Source organism: Mustelus asterias, chromosome 23, assembly GCF_964213995.1.
Source record: "Mustelus asterias chromosome 23, sMusAst1.hap1.1, whole genome shotgun sequence".
NCBI lineage: Eukaryota > Metazoa > Chordata > Chondrichthyes > Carcharhiniformes > Triakidae > Mustelus > Mustelus asterias.
The window spans coordinates 12,196,545-12,214,029 of record NC_135823.1 but is presented as its reverse complement, the minus strand read 5'-3'; the positions used below and the strand labels follow the sequence as shown (position 1 = coordinate 12,214,029).

The following is a 17,485-nucleotide window of genomic DNA, read 5'->3' as shown; positions in this document are numbered from 1 at the left end:
CTCTTACTGGAGCATGCGCCATGCAGGTGCTGCTCTTATCGGGAGGAAATTACTGGGTTCCGGAATTGGAGAGAAATTGTGCATTTTTGCAGGGTAATGGAGGCGACGCAGTGGGTGGGAAGGCTTCATAAACATCCAGTGGCAATTATAAGGCCAGAATAAGAACATCGCGGTCCCGGGGTTACATCAAACCCGGGCAAAAATCGTGCGGCCGCCTTTCCGCAGCCAGACTCCAGTCACCCGCCGCCATCTTTGCAGGGGCAATAGACAGTAAGGCGCATGCGCGTTCATCCTGCTCCAGCCAGCAGGAGGAGAGAAGTTTGTCAATTTCTATCCTGGATTCAGAGTGATGGCTTTTGGAAACTCCTTTTACCGGGGATCAGAAGGGGGCATTTACACACACAAAACTCAATGCGACACAAATCTCTTTGTCTTTTAATTTATATTCAGGATTGACAGTGATGATTTTCTGACCAAACGAAGATCGGGATTTAGTCTCGATCCATCAGAACCTAGAAATCATAGAAACCCTACAGTGCAGAAGGAGGCCATTCGGCCCATCGAGTCTGCACCGACCGCAATCCCACCCAGGCCCTACCCCCACATATTTACCCGCTAATCCCTATGGGTATCGGGCCTGCATGGGATTGTGATCAGTGCAGAACCGAGTTCGATTCCCGGCTTGGGTCACTGTCTGTGTGGAGTTTGCACATTCTCCCCTAGTCTGCGTGGGTTTCCAGGTTCTCCGGTTTCCTCCCGCCATCCAAAGATGTGCTGGTTAGGTGGATTGGCAATGCTCAATTGCCCCCTGATGTCAGGGGGACTAACTAGGGGAGGTGCATGGGGTTATGGGGATGGGGGCTGAGTGGGATTGTGGTCGGTGCAGACTCGATGGGCCGAATGGCCTCCTTATGCACTGTATGATTCGATGATTCTATGACTCGATGGGCCAAATGGCCACTTTCTGCACTGTCGGGATTCTATGACCATTCTATGATCTGTGTGGCTGGAAATCAGGAAGACCAATTTCAGGAGGGATTTGAAAATAAGGATGACATATTTAAATTGAGTTGATGTTTCACCAGGAGCCTGTGTAGGGCAGTGAGGATGTGGAGATGCTGGCGTTGGACTGGGGTAAGCACAGTAAGAAGTCTCACAACACCAGGTTAAAGTCCAACAGGTTTATTTGGCAGCACTAGCTTTCGGAGCCTCAAGCTCCTTCATCAGGAGAGTGAGGATTTGTGTTCACAAAGGGCATATAAAGACACAAACTCAATTTACAAGATAATGGTTGGAATGCGAGTCTTTACAGGTAATCAAGTCTTAAAGGTACAGACAACGTGAGTGGAGAGAGGGCCAAGCACAGGTTAAAGAGGTGTGTATTGTCTCCAGCCAGGACAGTTAGTGAAATTTTGCAACCCAGGCAAGTCATGGGGGTTACAGATAGTGTGACATAAACCCAAGATCCCGGTTGAGGCCGTCCTCATGTGTGCGGAACTTGACTATCAGTTTCTGCTCAGTGATTCTGCGTTGTCGTGTGTCGTGAAGGCCGCCTTGGAGAATGCTTACCCGAAGATCAGAGGCTGAATGCCCGTGACTGCTGAAGCGTTCCCCAACTGGAAGGGAACACTCCTGCCTGGTGATTGTCGAGTGGTGTTCATTCATTCGTTGTCGTAGCGTCCACATGGTCTCCCCAATGTACCATGCCTCGGGACATCCTTTCCTGCAGCGTATCAGGTAGACAACGTCGACCGAGTCGCAAGGGTATGTACCGTGTACTTGGTGGATGGTGTTCTCACGTGAGATGATGGCATTCGTGTCGATGATCCGGCACGTCTTGCAGAGGTTGCTGTGGCAGGGTTGTGTGATGTCGTGGTCACTGTTCTCCTGAAGGCTGCACCCAAGCACAACGCAACGTCATCCGTGCTCTCAAGACCAACATTGTCATCAAACCAGCAGACAAAGGAGGGGCCACCGTCATACTGAACAGAACGGATTACTGCAAAGACGTGTACTGACAATTGAACAACCAGGAACACTACAGACGGTTACCCGCAGATCCGACCAAAGAACACACCCGTCAACTCAACAGACTGATCAAGACCTTTGATCCGGACCTTCAGAGCACCCTCCTTGCTCTCATCCCACGTACTCCCCATGTTGGAGATCTCTACTGCCTCCCGAAGATACACAAGGCCAACACACCCGGCCTCTCCGGCTATGACGAGGGCATCCTGAAACCCATTGTACAAAGAACCCCCAGCTTCTGTTGTAACACTACGGACTTCCTACAGAAACGCAGCACACATGGAGCAGTTGAACCAGGAGCACTCCTCATCACAATGGATGTCTCGGCACTCTACATCAGCATCCCCCACGACGGCGGCATTGCTGCAACTGCCTCAGGACTCAACGCCGACAACTGCCAATCTCCAGATGCAATTCTACAACTCATCTGCTTCATCCTGGACCACAGCGTCTTCACCTTCAACAACCAATTCTTCATCCAGCCACACGGAACAGCCATGGGGACCAAATTCGCACCTCAATATGCCAACATCCTTATGCACAGGTTCGAACAAGACCTCTTCACCGCACAGGACCTTCAACCGATGCTATACAGTAGATACATCGATGACATTTTGGACTCATGGCGAACAATCATTGAAACAACTATATGATGACACCAACAAGTTCCATCCCACCATCAGACTCACCATGGACTACTCTCCAGAATCAGTTGCATTCTTGAACACACGCATCTCCATCAAGGACGTTCACCTCAGCACTCCACTATACCGCAAGCCCACGGATAACCTCACGATGCTCCACTTCTCCAGCTTCCACCCTAAACACGTTAAAGAAGCCATCCCCTACAGACAAGCCCTCCGAATACACAGGATCTGCTCAGATGAGGAGGATCACTACAGACGCTGAAAGATGCCCTCATAAGAACAGGACATGGCGCTCGACTCATCGATTGACAGTTCTGATATGCCACAGCGAAAAACCGCACTGACCTCCTCAGAAGACAAACGCGGGACACGGCGGACAGAGTATCCTTCGTCGTCCAGTACTTCCCCGGAGTGGAGAAGCTACGACATCTTCTCCGGAGCCTTCAACATATCCTCGATGAAGACGAACATCTCACCAAGGCCATCCCCGCACCCCAACTTCTTGCCTTCAAACAACCGCACAACCTCAAACAGATCATCGTCCGCAGCAAACTACCCAACCTTCAGGAGAACAGTGACCACGACATCACACAACCCTGCCACAGCAACCTCTGCAAGACGTGCCGGATCATCGACACGGATGCCATCATTTCACGTGAGAACACCATCCACCAGGTACATGGTACATACTCTTGCGACTCGGCCAACGTTGTCTACCTGATATGCTGCAGGAAAGGATGTGCCGAGGCATGGTACATTGGGGAGACCATGCAGACGCTACGACAATGAATGAATGAACACCGCTCGACAATCACCAGGCAGGAGCGTTCCCTTCCTGTCGGGGAACGCTTCAGCAGTCACGGGCATTCAGCCTCTGATCTTTGGGTAAGCGTTCTCCAAGGCGACCCTCATGACACACGACAACGCAGAATCGCTGAGCAGAAACTGATAGCTAAGTTCACAGATGAGGACGGCCTCAACCGGGATCTTTGTTTGTTCTTGTCACACTATCTGTAACCCCCATGACTTGCCTGGGTTGCAAAATCTCACTAACTGACCTGGCTGGAGACTATACACAACTCTTTAACCTGTGCTTGGCCCTCTCTCCACTCACGTTATCTGTACCTTTAAGACTTGATTTCCTGTAAAGACTCACATTCCAACCGTTATCTTGTAAATTGAGTTTGTGTCTTTATATGCCCTGTTTGTGAACACAAATCCTCACTCACCTGATGAAGGAGCTTGAGGCTCCGAAAGCTAGTGCTGCCAAATAAACCTGTTGGACTTTAACCTGGTGTGTGAGACTTCTTATTAGGGCAATGAGGACAGGGGGATGGGTGAGTGAAGAGGATATCGGCAGCAGAGAGTAATATGGAGTGATGTTGGAAAGGGGTTAGGTGACTGGGCCTTACAGCAGGGCAAGGTTTATAATTGGGGGAGGGGTAATTATGATGCGATTAGGCAAGAATTACGGAGCATAAGATGGGAACAGAAACTGTCAGGGAAAGGCACAAATGAAAAGTGGAGCTTGTTCAAGGAACAAATACTGCGTGTCCTTGATAGGCATGTCCCTGTCAGGCCGGGAGGAAATGGCCGAGTGAGGGAACCATGGTTCACAAAAGAGGTTGAATGTCTTGTCAAGAGGAAAAAGGAAGCGTATGTAAGGATGAGAAAACAAGGTTCAGTTGGGTCGCTTGAGGGTTATGAGGTAGCAAGGAATGAGATAGGAGAGGCGATGAATGAATACTTTTCTTCAGCATTCACCAAGGAGAGGGATCATGTTTTTGAGGATGAGAGTGGGATATAGGCTGGAGGAGGTAGATGTTCTGAGGGAAGGTGTATTAGCAATTTTGAAAAACCTGAGGGCCGATAAGTCCCCTGGGCCAGATGGGATATATCCTCGGATTATTTGGGAGGCAAGGGATGAGATTGCAGAGCCTTTGGCTTTGATCTTTGGGTCCTCACTGTCCACGAGGATAGTGCCAGAGGACTGGAGAGTGGCGAATGTTGTTCCTCTGTTCAAGAAAGGAAATAGGAATGACCCTGGTAATTATAGGCCGGTTAGTCTTACTTCGGTGGTCGGTAAGTTAATGGAAAAGGTCCTGACGGATAGGATTTATGACCATTTGGAAATATGCAGCTTAATCCGTGATAGTCAGCACGGATTCGTGAAGGGTAAGTCTTGCTTCACAAATTTGATTGAATTCTTTGAGGAGGTAACTATGTGTGTAGATGAAGGTAGAGCAGTTGATGTCGTATGCATGGATTTTAGTAAGGCGTTTGATAAGGTTCCCCATGATAGGCTCATGAAGAAAGCAAGGAGGTGTGGGATAGAGGGAAATTTGGCCGATTGGATAAGTAACTGGCTATCTCATAGAAGACAGAGGGTGGTGGTGGATGGAAAATGTTTAGACTGGAGACCAGTTACCAGCGGTGTACCACAGGGATCAGTGCTGAGTCCTCTGCTATTTGTGATTTTTATCAATGACTTGGAGGAGGGGGCTGAGGGGTGGGTCAGTAAATTTGCTGATGACACCAAGATTGGTGGAGTAGTGGGTGAGGTGGAGGGCTGTTGTAGGCTGCAAAGAGACATTGATAGAATGCAGAGCTGGGCCAAAAAATGGCAGATGGAGTTTAACACTGATAAGTGCGAGGTGATTCATTTTGGTAGGACAAATTTGAATGCGGATTACAGGGCCAACGGCAGGGTTCTGAGGGATGTGGAGGAACAGAGAGATCTTGGGGTTCATATCCACAGATCTCTAAAGGTTGCCACTCAAGTGGATAGAGCCGTGAAGAAGGCCGAGAGTGTGTTAGCGTTTATTAACAGGGGGTTTGAGTTTAAGAGCCGTGGGGTTATGCTGCAACTGTACAGGACCTTGGTGAGGCCACATTTGGAATATTGTGTGCAGTTCTGGTCACCTCACTATAAGAAGGATGTGGAAGCATTGGAGAGAGTACAGAGGAGATTTACGTTCAGAGGCTATTTCCTCGGGTGAATGTAGCTGTTACTAGGGGGCATAACTATAAGGTTCATGGAGGGAGATATAGGAGGGATGTCCGAGGTAGGTTCTTTGCTCAGAGTGGCTGGGGTGTGGAATGGACTGCCTGCTGTGATAGTGGAGTCGGACACTTTAGGAACTTTCAAGCGGTTATTGGATAGGCACATGGAGCTCACCAGAATGTTAGGGAGTGGGATAGCTTGATCTTGGTTTCGGACAAAGCTCGGCACAACATTGAGGGCCGAAGGGCCTGTACTGTGCTGTACTGTTCTATGTTCTATGACATAGGGCCGTTAGGCAGTAGTGTGACCAGCTTTCTGAACGAGCTATCCACTTTGCTGTCAGACTCGCGAATGGATCACAGGGACTCCAGCCGCCCCTAAATCTCTGAAATCCGGAGCTCATGTTTCAGCAGTGGCAGCGCTTGCTGTATGTATGATCATCTAGGACACTGATATTGTCTGTCACTTTGCACATCTTATGGGACACACATTCCACTAGACTCAGCTGCTCTGCCATGCCTTAACTTTACTTCTCTTGTTTTAACTATTGTATTTTCAATTTATTGTATTATCTTACTATATAGGCTTTCCCTTCTTCCTAATTTTTCACACATTGCTCCTTATACTGAGCCCTTATCGGCCAATCAACTTCACAGTTTCCTGTAATGACATGGTTATTTTCTTTTGGCCACTGCAGCCTCACAGCAGTTGAAAAACTCACCAGATAACCAGCCTCTTCCTCCGCAGCAGGGCAAGACCACTTTCTGAAGAGAGAAAAAGTTATGGAAATCAAAAGAGCACCTCTTTCCCCTGCATACTGAATGCCCACTTAGATCCAAATTTCCAAATGTACTCACTGCGACAGTGCTCACTCAGGTTGAGGTCTCTGTCACTGCTCGTGAACCACTTACTGATGTAGAAACCTGCCTGGAAGTTCAGTTTGGGGTAAATTATGAAATCAAAATTGTGAACAGTTGGTTCTGTCTCAAACATTTGCCAGGGAGAGAGATCGGGTCAGAGCCTATGGAGTGGAGATTGTTGCGGAACTGAAGACAATGTTGTCAGTCTTCCCAATATTCAAATATCGGAAATGTCTATTCATCCAGTACTTGATGTCAGACAAGTCAGGATGGTGTGTGATCTGGAGGGAGGTGATGTTGTCAACATAAACCTGCTGCCTTGGTCCTTCAGATGCTGGAGGTTGTGAGTTTGGAAAATTCTATCAGAGATCTGCTCCTGTTGTAGATAAATAAAATTCCTTACATTCCTCCCTGCATCCCGCATCTTCCTCCCCCTGCTCCCACTCTCTTTCTCTCTCTCTTTTCCACCTCCCGATTCTTGTGTAGGCACAGACTGAATGGCAGGTTCCCTTCTCTGAGGGCATTATTGAACCAATTGGGTTTTACAACAATCCAACAGCTTTCACGGTCACTTTTTCCTCGTGCGGGCCCCACAGATTTATTCAGCTCAATTTCACAACCTGTCTTTGTGTTTTTGTGGGTTCTGTCTCACTCCCTTTTTTCTGTTTTAAAACGATTTCGCAGAGTATTAGAAAGAGAGGATTTACAGTCGGGAAACTGAAACCAAACATCACATCAGGATCTGACAGAGTCGCCCAATTTATCTTCACCTGATTATCATCGGATTTTAAACATGGAAGGAGAAAGCACCATTCACAGCGGGGAGAAACCGTTCACGTGTTCTGTGTGTGGGGAAGGATTCAGCCAATCATCTGACCTTTCAGAACATAAATGCCATCACAACAGGAAGAAACTGTTGAACTGTGAGGATTGTGGGATGTTATTCAATTATCCATCAGTGCTGGAAATTCATCGACGGTGCCACACAGGAGAAAGACCGTTTGCCTGCTCCGAATGTGGGAAGGGATTCAGTGTGCTATCCAGCCTAGTGATGCACCAGCGCACTCACACTGGTGAGAGGCCGTTCATCTGCTCTGAATGTGGGAAGGGATTCACTGCCTCCTATGCCCTGGTGACACACCAGCGAATTCATACTGGGGAGAGACCTTTCAATTGTCCCATCTGCGGGAAGTGCTATAAAAGCTCCAGTGAATGCATGTCCCATCAACGTATTCACACCGATGAGAGACCATTCAAGTGCTCCAAATGTGGGACTGGGTTCAAACATTCGTCTCAACTCACTGCACATCAGCGAGTTCACACTGGGGAGAGACCATTCACCTGCTCCAAGTGTGGGAAGCAATTCATTCGGTCATCTGACCTGCTGACACACCAGCCAGTTCACACTGGAGAGAGACCTTTCACCTGTTCCAAGTGTGGGAAGGGATACACTACCTCATCCAACCTGCGGGCACATGAACGGCTTCACAAGTAAGTACAATGATTGGATTATGATGTTAATCTTACCCATGTTTATCGAGGTCTTTTTCTGCTGATGTTTATAATCTCCAGTGTAGTTCTAGGTGTTAGAATTCTGGGTAAAAATCAAATAAATCAGCTTTGTTTTGAGTGTTGAATGGCCCCATCTTTTTGTGGATGGCTGGGAATAGTCCAGTTTCGACTGTGGGCAGTGCTATAAAAGGTCCTCGGATCTGATGTCACATCAACGTGTTCACACTGATGAGAAACTGTACAGGTGCTCTGACTGAGGGACTGAGTACAGGTGGTCATCCCAACTCACTGCACACCAGTGAGTTCACACCAGAGAGAGGCCATTCACCTGCTCCGAGTGTGGGATGAGTTTCACTGCCCTGCTGAAGCACCAGAAAGTCCATGAGGATTTGACTGTGAATCCAGGACTGAACCATGTTCATTGGTACCTGTTTCTACTGATCCAGACTGGTTGTATGTTTTAATATTCTGCCTCAAAATCAAATAAATCAAATTTATATCAAGCACACACTGCTGAGTCTTTTAAATATCATTCACCCATGTTAGTTCCTTTTGAAAGTCTTTCCCTCTCCCCCGTCTCCTCCATCCTCACCTCCAGCAACAAGTGTGAAGAACTCATGGAGCGTCTGTGTCATTAAGATTGAGACAATCCTGTCTGCTGTTTCTGCTGCTTCCCTCTCTTCCACTAGCTCACCGGGACAAACTGTCTGTAAAGTTGCCCCATGTCTGAGCCCTGAACCCACATTTCTCTCCTGTTATTCCCTCTCTATTTCTATTAAACTGCTGATAACCCGATCTCCCAATGCTCATTAATATTGTTAATGGTTCTGTCTCTTCAGGTACTGTCTCTTTCTCTGTTAACTCTGTTTAAATTTGTCCCTTAAATCTCCTTTAAATATATTTTACTCCCATCATCCTTGCAAACCTCTGGCCAATCTCCAATCTATCACATATCGACCCAATTCAAACATGACATCTCTTCCCAAATACTAGGATTTTCAGTGTGAACAGGGTGGAATGTGTATGGAGACAGGATGTCCCAGTTCTCCATCCTGGAATTCTCAGTGTGAACAGGGTGGGATGTGTTTGGAGACAGGATGTTCCAGTTTTCCACCTTTAAAGGGACAGGGAGAGGACCAGCTGGGCTGAATGACGCTGCTTACTGACACCACTGCAGTACGTAATAACCATCCTCCCTGCTCAGTTTATATTTCTTAATAATGTTTTAAATTTGCTGATACTGGAGTCTTGAACCTGCTGATAAATAAGACAAGATGGAACGAGGATCTTCCATCTTCTTCCTCTTTTCTTCCTCTGCAACTTATAGTGTATATTTAAACTTTTTTTTAACTGATGAAATGCATCACCTCATATTTTTCTGCATTAAATTTTCCGATATTATGTTTCTCATATAATCTCTAATTTTTTCCATTTTGGATAATTTTTAAACACAGAGTTTGCAGTGGGGATTGAAACGGGGACTTACTTTCTCCTGTGAAGTTGCGGTGATAATGAGTGCTCGAGGGAAATGAGTGTGAATCCCCCAGCCCCGGACAGAGGGGAACTGACCATCCATCTCGAGCTCTAATTCCCAAACAGAAAATGCTGCCAATGATCAGCAATGATGTGGAGATGCCGGCGTTGGACTGGGGTAAACACAGTAAGAAGTTTAACAACACCAGGTTCGCATTCTAATTAGTATTCTGTAACTTGAGTTTGTGTCTGTGTGTGCATTGTTTGCGAGCAGATATCCACTCCATCTGACGAAGGAGCAGCGCTTCGAAAGCTAATGGCATTTGCTACCAAATAAACCTGTTGGATTTTAACTTGGTGTTGTTAAATTGCAATAATCAGCAAGTCAGCCCGAGTCTGTGGCCCCGCCCACCATTTGAAACCGTCACAATGTCCAACTGATTGACGGCAGCTGCGGACCAATAGGAAGAAAAGAGGCAGGGCTCTAGGACCCCCGGAGCGACTGGTCCTACCAATCGGAGTGAATGAGGGGCGGGGCTGGACGTGGAGTATGCGCAGTGTGTGTAATGGCAAATGGAGGCGGTTAAATTTATCTCTAATCGGTAAGGGTTGAAACGCTGGCAGAAGGACACGGCAGCAATGTTCCCCTCGGGCAATGTGCGGCAGTGCGCCGTCGGCATCTTTGTAAAGGGCAATGTACAGCGATCCCCATGTTTATTGGGGGCAACTTCTCTCTTTTCAGTGACAGAATGGGATCAACTTGTTCATCAAACTGCTTCGTACTCTGAGTTACAATGTCTGATTGATGAGGCAGAACAACAATCTATGGCCGAGTAAATGGTAATTTATATTGTACTTATAACGTTATAATGTCACAAAGTAACACAGGATAAAAGCAAATTACTGCGACTGCTGGAATCTGAATCTGGAAAAGAGAAAATGCTGGAAAATCTCAGCAGGTCTGGCAACATCTGTAAGGAGAGAAAAGAGCTGACGTATCGAGCCCAGGTGACCCTTTGTCAAAGTTTGTAGAAGGGACTGAAGTCAATGGCTTCAGTCTTCCCGATATTTATATGGAGGAAATTTCTTCTCATCCAGTCCTGAATGTCAGACAAGTCAGAACAGTGTGTGACTTTGAATTATAGAATCCTTACAGTGCAGAAGGAGGACATTCAACCCATTGAGCCTACATTGACAACAATCCCAACCAGGCCCTATCCCCTTAGATCATAAGACATAGAAGGAGAATTTGGCCACTCGGCCCATCGAGTCTGCTCCGCCATTCAATCATTACTGACATTTTTCTCATCCCCATTCTCCTGCCTTTTCCCCATAACCCCTGAGCCCCTTATTAATCAAGAACCTATCTATCTCTGTCTTAAAGACACTCAATGACCTGGCCTCCACAGCGGCAAAGAGTTCCACAGATTCTCCACTCTCTGGCTGAAGAAATTCCTTCTCACCTCTGTTTTAAAGGATCGTCCCTTTAGCCTGAGGTTGTGCCCTCTGGTTCTAGTTTTTCCTCCGAGTGGAAACATCCTCTCCATGTCCACTCTATCCAGGCCTCGCAGTATCCTGTAAGTTACAATAAAATTTTGATTTAATTTGATTTATTATTGTCACATGTATTTACATACAGTGAAAAGTATTGTTTTTTGCGTGCTATACAGACAAAGCATACTGTTAGGAGCACACCAGGATGATAGGGAGTGGGATAGCTTGATCTTGGTTTCAGATAAAGCTCGGCACAACATCGTGGGCCGAAGGGCCTGTTCTGTGCTGTACTGTTCTGTGTTCTGTGTTCACAGAGCAGGAAACGAGAGAGTGCAGAATACAGTGTTAGAGTCATAGCTAGGATGTAGAGAAAGATCAACTTAATGCAAGGTAAGTCTGCTCAAAAGTCTGACAGCAGGAGGGAAAAATGTTTTCATAAGTCGGTTGGTACATGACCTCAGACTTTTGTATCTTTTTCCCGAAGGAAGAAGATGGAAGAGAGAATGTCTGGGGTGAATGGGTCCTTAATTAAGATGGCTGCTTTGCCGAGGCAGCGGGAAGTGTAGATGGGAGGCTGGTTTGCGTGATGGATTGGGCTACATTCACAACCTTTTGAGTTTCTTGCGGTCTTGGGCAGAGCAGGAGCCATGCCAAGCTGTGATACAACCAGAAAGAATGCTTTCTCTGGTGCATCTGTAAAAGTTGGTGAGAGTCATAGCTGACATGCCAAATTTCCTTAATCTTCTGAGAAAGTAGAGGTGTTGGTGGGCTTTCTTAACTACAGTGTCGGCATGGGGGAATCAGGACAGGTTGTTGGTGATCAGAACACCTAAAAACTTGAAACTCTCAATCCTTTCTACTTCGTCCCTGTTGATGCAGACAAGGGCATGTTCTTCTTTACACTTCCTGAAGTCGATGACAATCTCCTTTGTTTTGTTGACATTGAGGGAGAGATTATTGTTGCCGCACCAGTTCACCAGATTCTCTATCTCATTCCTGTACTCTGTCTCATCATTGTTTGAGATCCGACCCACTACGGTGGTATCATCAGCAAACTTGAAAATTGAATTGGAGGGGAATTTGGCCGCACAGTTATAGATGTATAAGGAGTATAGTAGGGGGCTGAGAACTCAGCCTTGTGGGGCACTGGTGTTGAGGATGATAGTGGAGGAGGTACTTTTGCCTATCCTTACTGATTGTGGTCTGTGAGTTAGGCAGTTCAGGATCCAGTCGCAGAGGGAGGTGCTGAGGCCATGGAGTTTGGAGATGAGTTCCCTCCCCCCTCATCCTTCTAAACTCCAATGAGTACAGACCCAGAGCTTTCAACCATTCCTCATACGACAAGTTCTTCATTCCAGGGATTATTCTTGTGAACCTCCTCTGGGTCATAGGTTCAAGGTGAAGGGGGGGAGGTTTAACACAGATATCAGACGGACATATTTTACACAGAGGGTGGTGAGGGCCTGGAATGCGCTGCCAGGCAAGGTGGTGGAGGCGGACACACTGGGAACATTTAAGACTTATCTAGACAGCCATATGAACAGAGTGGGAATGGAGGGATACAAAAGAATGGTCTAGTTTGGACCAGGGAGCGGCGCGGGCTTGGAGGGCCGAAGGGCCTGTTCCTGTGCTGTATTGTTCTTTGTTCTTTGGATCCTTTCCAAGGCCAGCACATCCTTCACCCCGCTTATTTACCCTGTTAATTTCTGAGACATTAAGGGGTAATTTAGCATGTCCAATTAACCTAACCCACATATCTCTGGACTGTGGGAGGAAACTGGAGCACCCAGAGGAAACCCACACGGGGAGAACGTGCAAACTCTACACAGTCACCCATGGCCAGAATTGAACCTAGTTCCTTGGCACTGTGAGGCGGCAGACCTACCCACTGTGCCACCGTGCTGCCCCATGGAGGGAAACATGTCTGTGATGGTGTTCACATACATCTGCAACCCTGGCCCTTCTAGGTGGTGGAGGTGGCTTAGGAGATTCCGTCAGATTTCCAGTCAAGCTAAATATGTATAATATCTCTCTCCTTTGGCCACTGCTTCTCCAACTCTCTCTCATCTGTTATGAAGGCCAGACTGGGTGGTAGCTTCCCTTCACTGAGGGACATTAGTGAACCAGTTTTATTCTTACAACAATCCAGAAGGAGAGGATTTGGAGTCGAAAAGCTCAACCCAAACATCATCGGGATCTGACAGAGTTGCCCAATTTAGCAACACCTGAATCTTTTCGGATTTTGAACATGGAAGGAAAAAGCACTGATCAGAGCGGGGAGATGGGTTGGAAATGTGAGGATAGTGGGAAGGAATTCAATTTCCCATCTGAGATATTATTAAACTGGAAAGAAAGCAGAAAAGATTTACTAGGATACTACCGGGACTTGAGTTATAAGGAGAGGCTGGATGGACTAGGACTTTTTTCTCTGGAGCATAGGAGACTTGGGGTTGATCTTATAGAGGTCTATAAAATAATGAGGGACATGGATTAGCCAGACAGTCAATATCTTTACCCAAAGGTAGGGGAGTCTAAACCTAGAGGTCATAGGTTTAATGTGAGAGGGGAGAGATACAAAATAATCCAGAGGGGCAATTTTTTCACACACAGCGGGGTGAGTGTCTGGAACAAGCTGCCAGAAGTAGCAGAAGAGGTGTGTACAATTTTGGCTTTTAAAAAGTGTTTCGACAGTTACATGGGTAAGATGGGTACAGAGGGATATGGCCAAACGTGGGCATTTGGGACTAGCTTAGGGGTTTAAAAAAGGGGCGGCATGGACAAGTTGTGCTGAAGGACCTGTTTTCATGCTGTAAACCACTATGACTATGAGATAGAAACTCATCAGCTGAGTCACATTGGAGAGAGCCCATTCACCTGCTACTTGTGTGGAAAGGAATTTGCACCTTCATCCTGTCTGCGGAAACACCAGCGAGGGCATACGGTGGGAGGGGCTGTTTATCTGCTCCGAGTGTGGGAAGCGATTCACTCAGTCTTCTCATCTGCTGAGACACCAGCAAGTTCATACAAGGTTCACTTGTTCTGAGTGTGGGAAGGGATACAATTGGTCATCCCGTCTGCTGAGACACCAGCGAGTTCACCCCGGGCAGACACGTTTGTCCAGCTCCAAGTGTGGGATGGGATTTACTCAGCCATCCAACCCTCTGAAACACTCAGGAGTTAAAACTCGGGAGAGACTATTCACTTGGTCCAAGTGTGGGAAGGGATTTTGTCATTTGTCCACCTTACTGAGACTTCAGAAAGTCCACAAGTGACTCACGAGAGAGAATTCTGATCTAAGTCACATCCACAAACAAACTCCATTTATTCTGATGGGTCTGATTTGTTTGTGAGTTGGCTTTCTTTCTGTCGCTGATAACCCTGCAACTGGGCTGTAGATTATGTTGATATTTAATGAATTGTTGTTTCTGACACTGATAATGTCCCTGTAACTGGCCTGTAGGTTAATATGTTGATATCTGTCGAATTAAAGATTGTTGCAGACACAGACAATCCATACCTTATTTTTCCCATGATAAAATATTCATTGATGTCCTGTTACCGACTTGTTCATTTTTCCTCCTTTCTAGCTCCATTTGAATTAGGAGGAGGAGGAGTAGACCAGTCGGCCCCTCGATTCTGCTCTGCCCTTTAATAAGTTCATTGTCGATACTATTTCAACCTCAGTCTACCGCGATAACCTGGACAGGAATCTATCTGCCTCTACCATAAAAATATTCAAAGACATTTCTTCATCTGCCTTTTAAGTAAATGAGTTCCAAGACTCCAAACCCTCAGAACATAATTCACCGTATCTCTGTCCTCAATGTGCAAAGGGACCTGGGGGTCCTTGTGCATGAGACGCAAAAGCCCAGTCTGCAGGTACAACAGGTGATCAAGAAGGCAAATGGGATGTTGGCCTATATTGCGAGGGGGATAGAATATAAAAGCAGGGATGTCTTGATGCACCTGTACAGGGCATTGGTGAGGCCACAGCTGGAATACTGTGTGCAGTATTGGTCCCCTTATATGAGGAAGGATATGTTGGCATTGGAGCGAGTGCAGAGAAGGTTCACCAGGTTGATACCGGAGATGAGGGGTTTGGATTATGAGGAGAGGCTGAGGAGATTGGGTTTGTACTCGTTGGAGTTTAGAAGGATGAGGGGGGATCTTATGGAGACTTATAAGATAATGCGGGGGCTGGATAGGGTGGAGGCGGAGAGATTCTTTCCACTTAGTAAGGAAGTTAAAACTAGAGGACACAGCATCAAAATAAAGGGGGGTCGGTTTAAGACAGAGTTGAGGAGGAACTTCTTCTCCCAGAGGGTGGTGAATCTCTGGAATTCTCTGCCCACTGAGGTGGTGGAGGCTACCTCGCTGAATATGTTTAAAGCGCGGATGGATGGATTCCTGATCGGTAAGGGAATTAAGGGTTATGGGGATCAGGCGGGTAAGTGGTACTGATCCACGTCAGATCAGCCATGATCTTATTGAATGGCGGGGCAGGCTCGAGGGGCTAGATGGCCTACTCCTGCTCCTATTTCTTATGTTCTTATGAGCAACTCCTTATTTTTAAACAGTGACCACGCGTTCTAGATTTTCCCACAAGAGGAAACATCCTTTGCAGATCCACCCTGTCAAGACCTCTCAAGACCCCTTAAGTTTCAATCCAGTCACTTCTTACTCTTCGAAACTCTGGCGGATACAAGCCTAGTCTGTCCAACCTTTCCTCATAAAACAACCCACCATTCCAGTCATTTTTCTGAACTGCTTCCAAAGTATTCACACATTTCCTTAAATAAGGAGACCAATACTGTACACAATACTCCAGATGTGGTCTTACCAATGCCCTGTATAACTGAAGCAAAACCTTCCCACACTTGTTTATGGAAAGAGGAATTGAATAAAATAATAATCTATTAGCTTTCCCAATTACTTTTTGTCCATGCAAACTTGTCTTTGGGACACCCAGATCCCTCTGCATCTCAGAGCTCTGCATTTAAATAATATGCTTTTCTTCTATTTTCCCAGCTAAAATGGACATTTTCAGAGTATTCTTTTTGTCAGGTCTTTGCCCACTCACTTAACTATTTGTGCTGCCATGTAGTCTTCTTGTGCTGCTTCAGATCCGACTATCCAACATATTGGACGGCATGGTGGCACAGCGGTTAGCACTGCTGCCTCACAGCACCAGGGACCCGGGTTCAATTCCTGGCTTGGGTCACTGTCTGTGTGGAGTTTGCAAATTCTTCCCGTGTCTGCATGGGTTTCCTCCGGGTGTTCCGGTTTCCCCCCACAGTTTGAAGGATGTGCTAGTTAGGTGCATCGACCTGAACAGGCACTGGAGTGTGGCGACTATGGACTAGTGGAGAGAGCATTAAGACAGGTTAACCTGTCTTAATGCTCTCTCCACTCACATTGTTTGTATCTTAAAGACTTAATTAGCTGTAAGTATTCGCATTCCAACCATTATTCTGTAAATTGAGTTTGTGTCTTTATATGCCCTGTTTGTGAACAGAATTCCCACTCACCTGAAGAAGGAGCTTAAGGCTCCGAAAGCTAGTGGCTTTTGCTACCAAATAAACCTGTTGGACTTTAACCTGGTGTTGTTAAACTTCTTACTTAATGATTTTGATGCAGGGATAGTAGTACCATGATCAGATTTTCAGATGACACTAAAATAGGTGAGATAGTAAGTTGCAATAATAACAGGACATTTACAAATAGATATGGATAAGTTAAGTGAATTGGACAAATGTGACAGATGGAGTTTAACGTGGATAAGTGTAGGAAAAGTACAAAGGCAAATTATTATCTAAATGGAGAAAGTTTGGAGTGCTTCGGCGCGAGGGATCTGGGTGTCTTTGTGCATGAATTGCAGAAAACTAGTATGTAGGTATGACAGTTAATAAGGAAGACAAATGTAATCTTGGCATTTATTGCTAAAAGAATAGAATATAAAAGTTGTATTACTGATACTGAACAAAGCGTTAGTGAGACCATGCTTAGAATATTGTGCAGTAAGAAGTCTCACAACACCAGGTTAAAGTCCAACAGGTTTATTTGGTAGCAAATACCATAAGCTTTCGGAGCACTGCTCCTTCGTCAGATGGAGTGGATATCTGCTCTCAAACAGTGCACAGACACAGAAATCAAGTTACAGAATACTAAATAGAATTGCTTCTAATTCTAACTCCACATTTCTAAATTCTAACTCCACATCATAGAATATTGTGCACAGTTTTGGTCCCTTTACTTGAGGAGGGATGTAGTTGCATTGGAGGTGGTTCAGAGGAGGTTCACCAGATTGATTCCAGAAATGAGGGTATTTTCTTTGAAAGAGAGATTAGGCAGTTTAGGCCTATACTGTCTGGAGTTCAGACGAATGAGAGGAGATCAAATTGAGGAGTACAAGATTCTAAAGGGCATTGACACAGTAGAAATGGAGAAGATGTAATCTCTTGTAGGGC

The 17,485-nt window shown here is 46.2% G+C and overlaps 1 protein-coding gene across 2 annotated transcripts; it reads left to right on the top strand.

The window, feature by feature from the left end:
* On the top strand, nucleotides 1-11,172 carry LOC144510513 (uncharacterized). Of its 2 annotated transcripts, none has more exons than XM_078239998.1 (3): nucleotides 1-93; nucleotides 7,224-8,030; nucleotides 9,506-11,172. In XM_078239998.1, the coding sequence occupies exons 2-3, from the start codon at nucleotides 7,333-7,335 to the stop codon at nucleotides 9,522-9,524; spliced, it is 717 nt and encodes a 238-aa protein (XP_078096124.1). In that variant the 5' UTR covers nucleotides 1-93; nucleotides 7,224-7,332; the 3' UTR covers nucleotides 9,525-11,172. The 2 variants fall into 2 exon arrangements, with proteins under 2 accessions (XP_078096124.1, XP_078096125.1); XM_078239999.1 differs by lacking the exon at nucleotides 1-93 and adding an exon at nucleotides 964-1,134.
* Nucleotides 11,173-17,485: the final 6,313 nt, after the last annotated feature.

What these genes read in the sequence shown, in the direction of transcription:
- LOC144510513 (XM_078239998.1), top strand. Translation starts at nt 7,333, where the DNA reads ATGGAAGGAGAAAGCACCATTCACAGCGGGGAGAAACCGTTCACGTGT.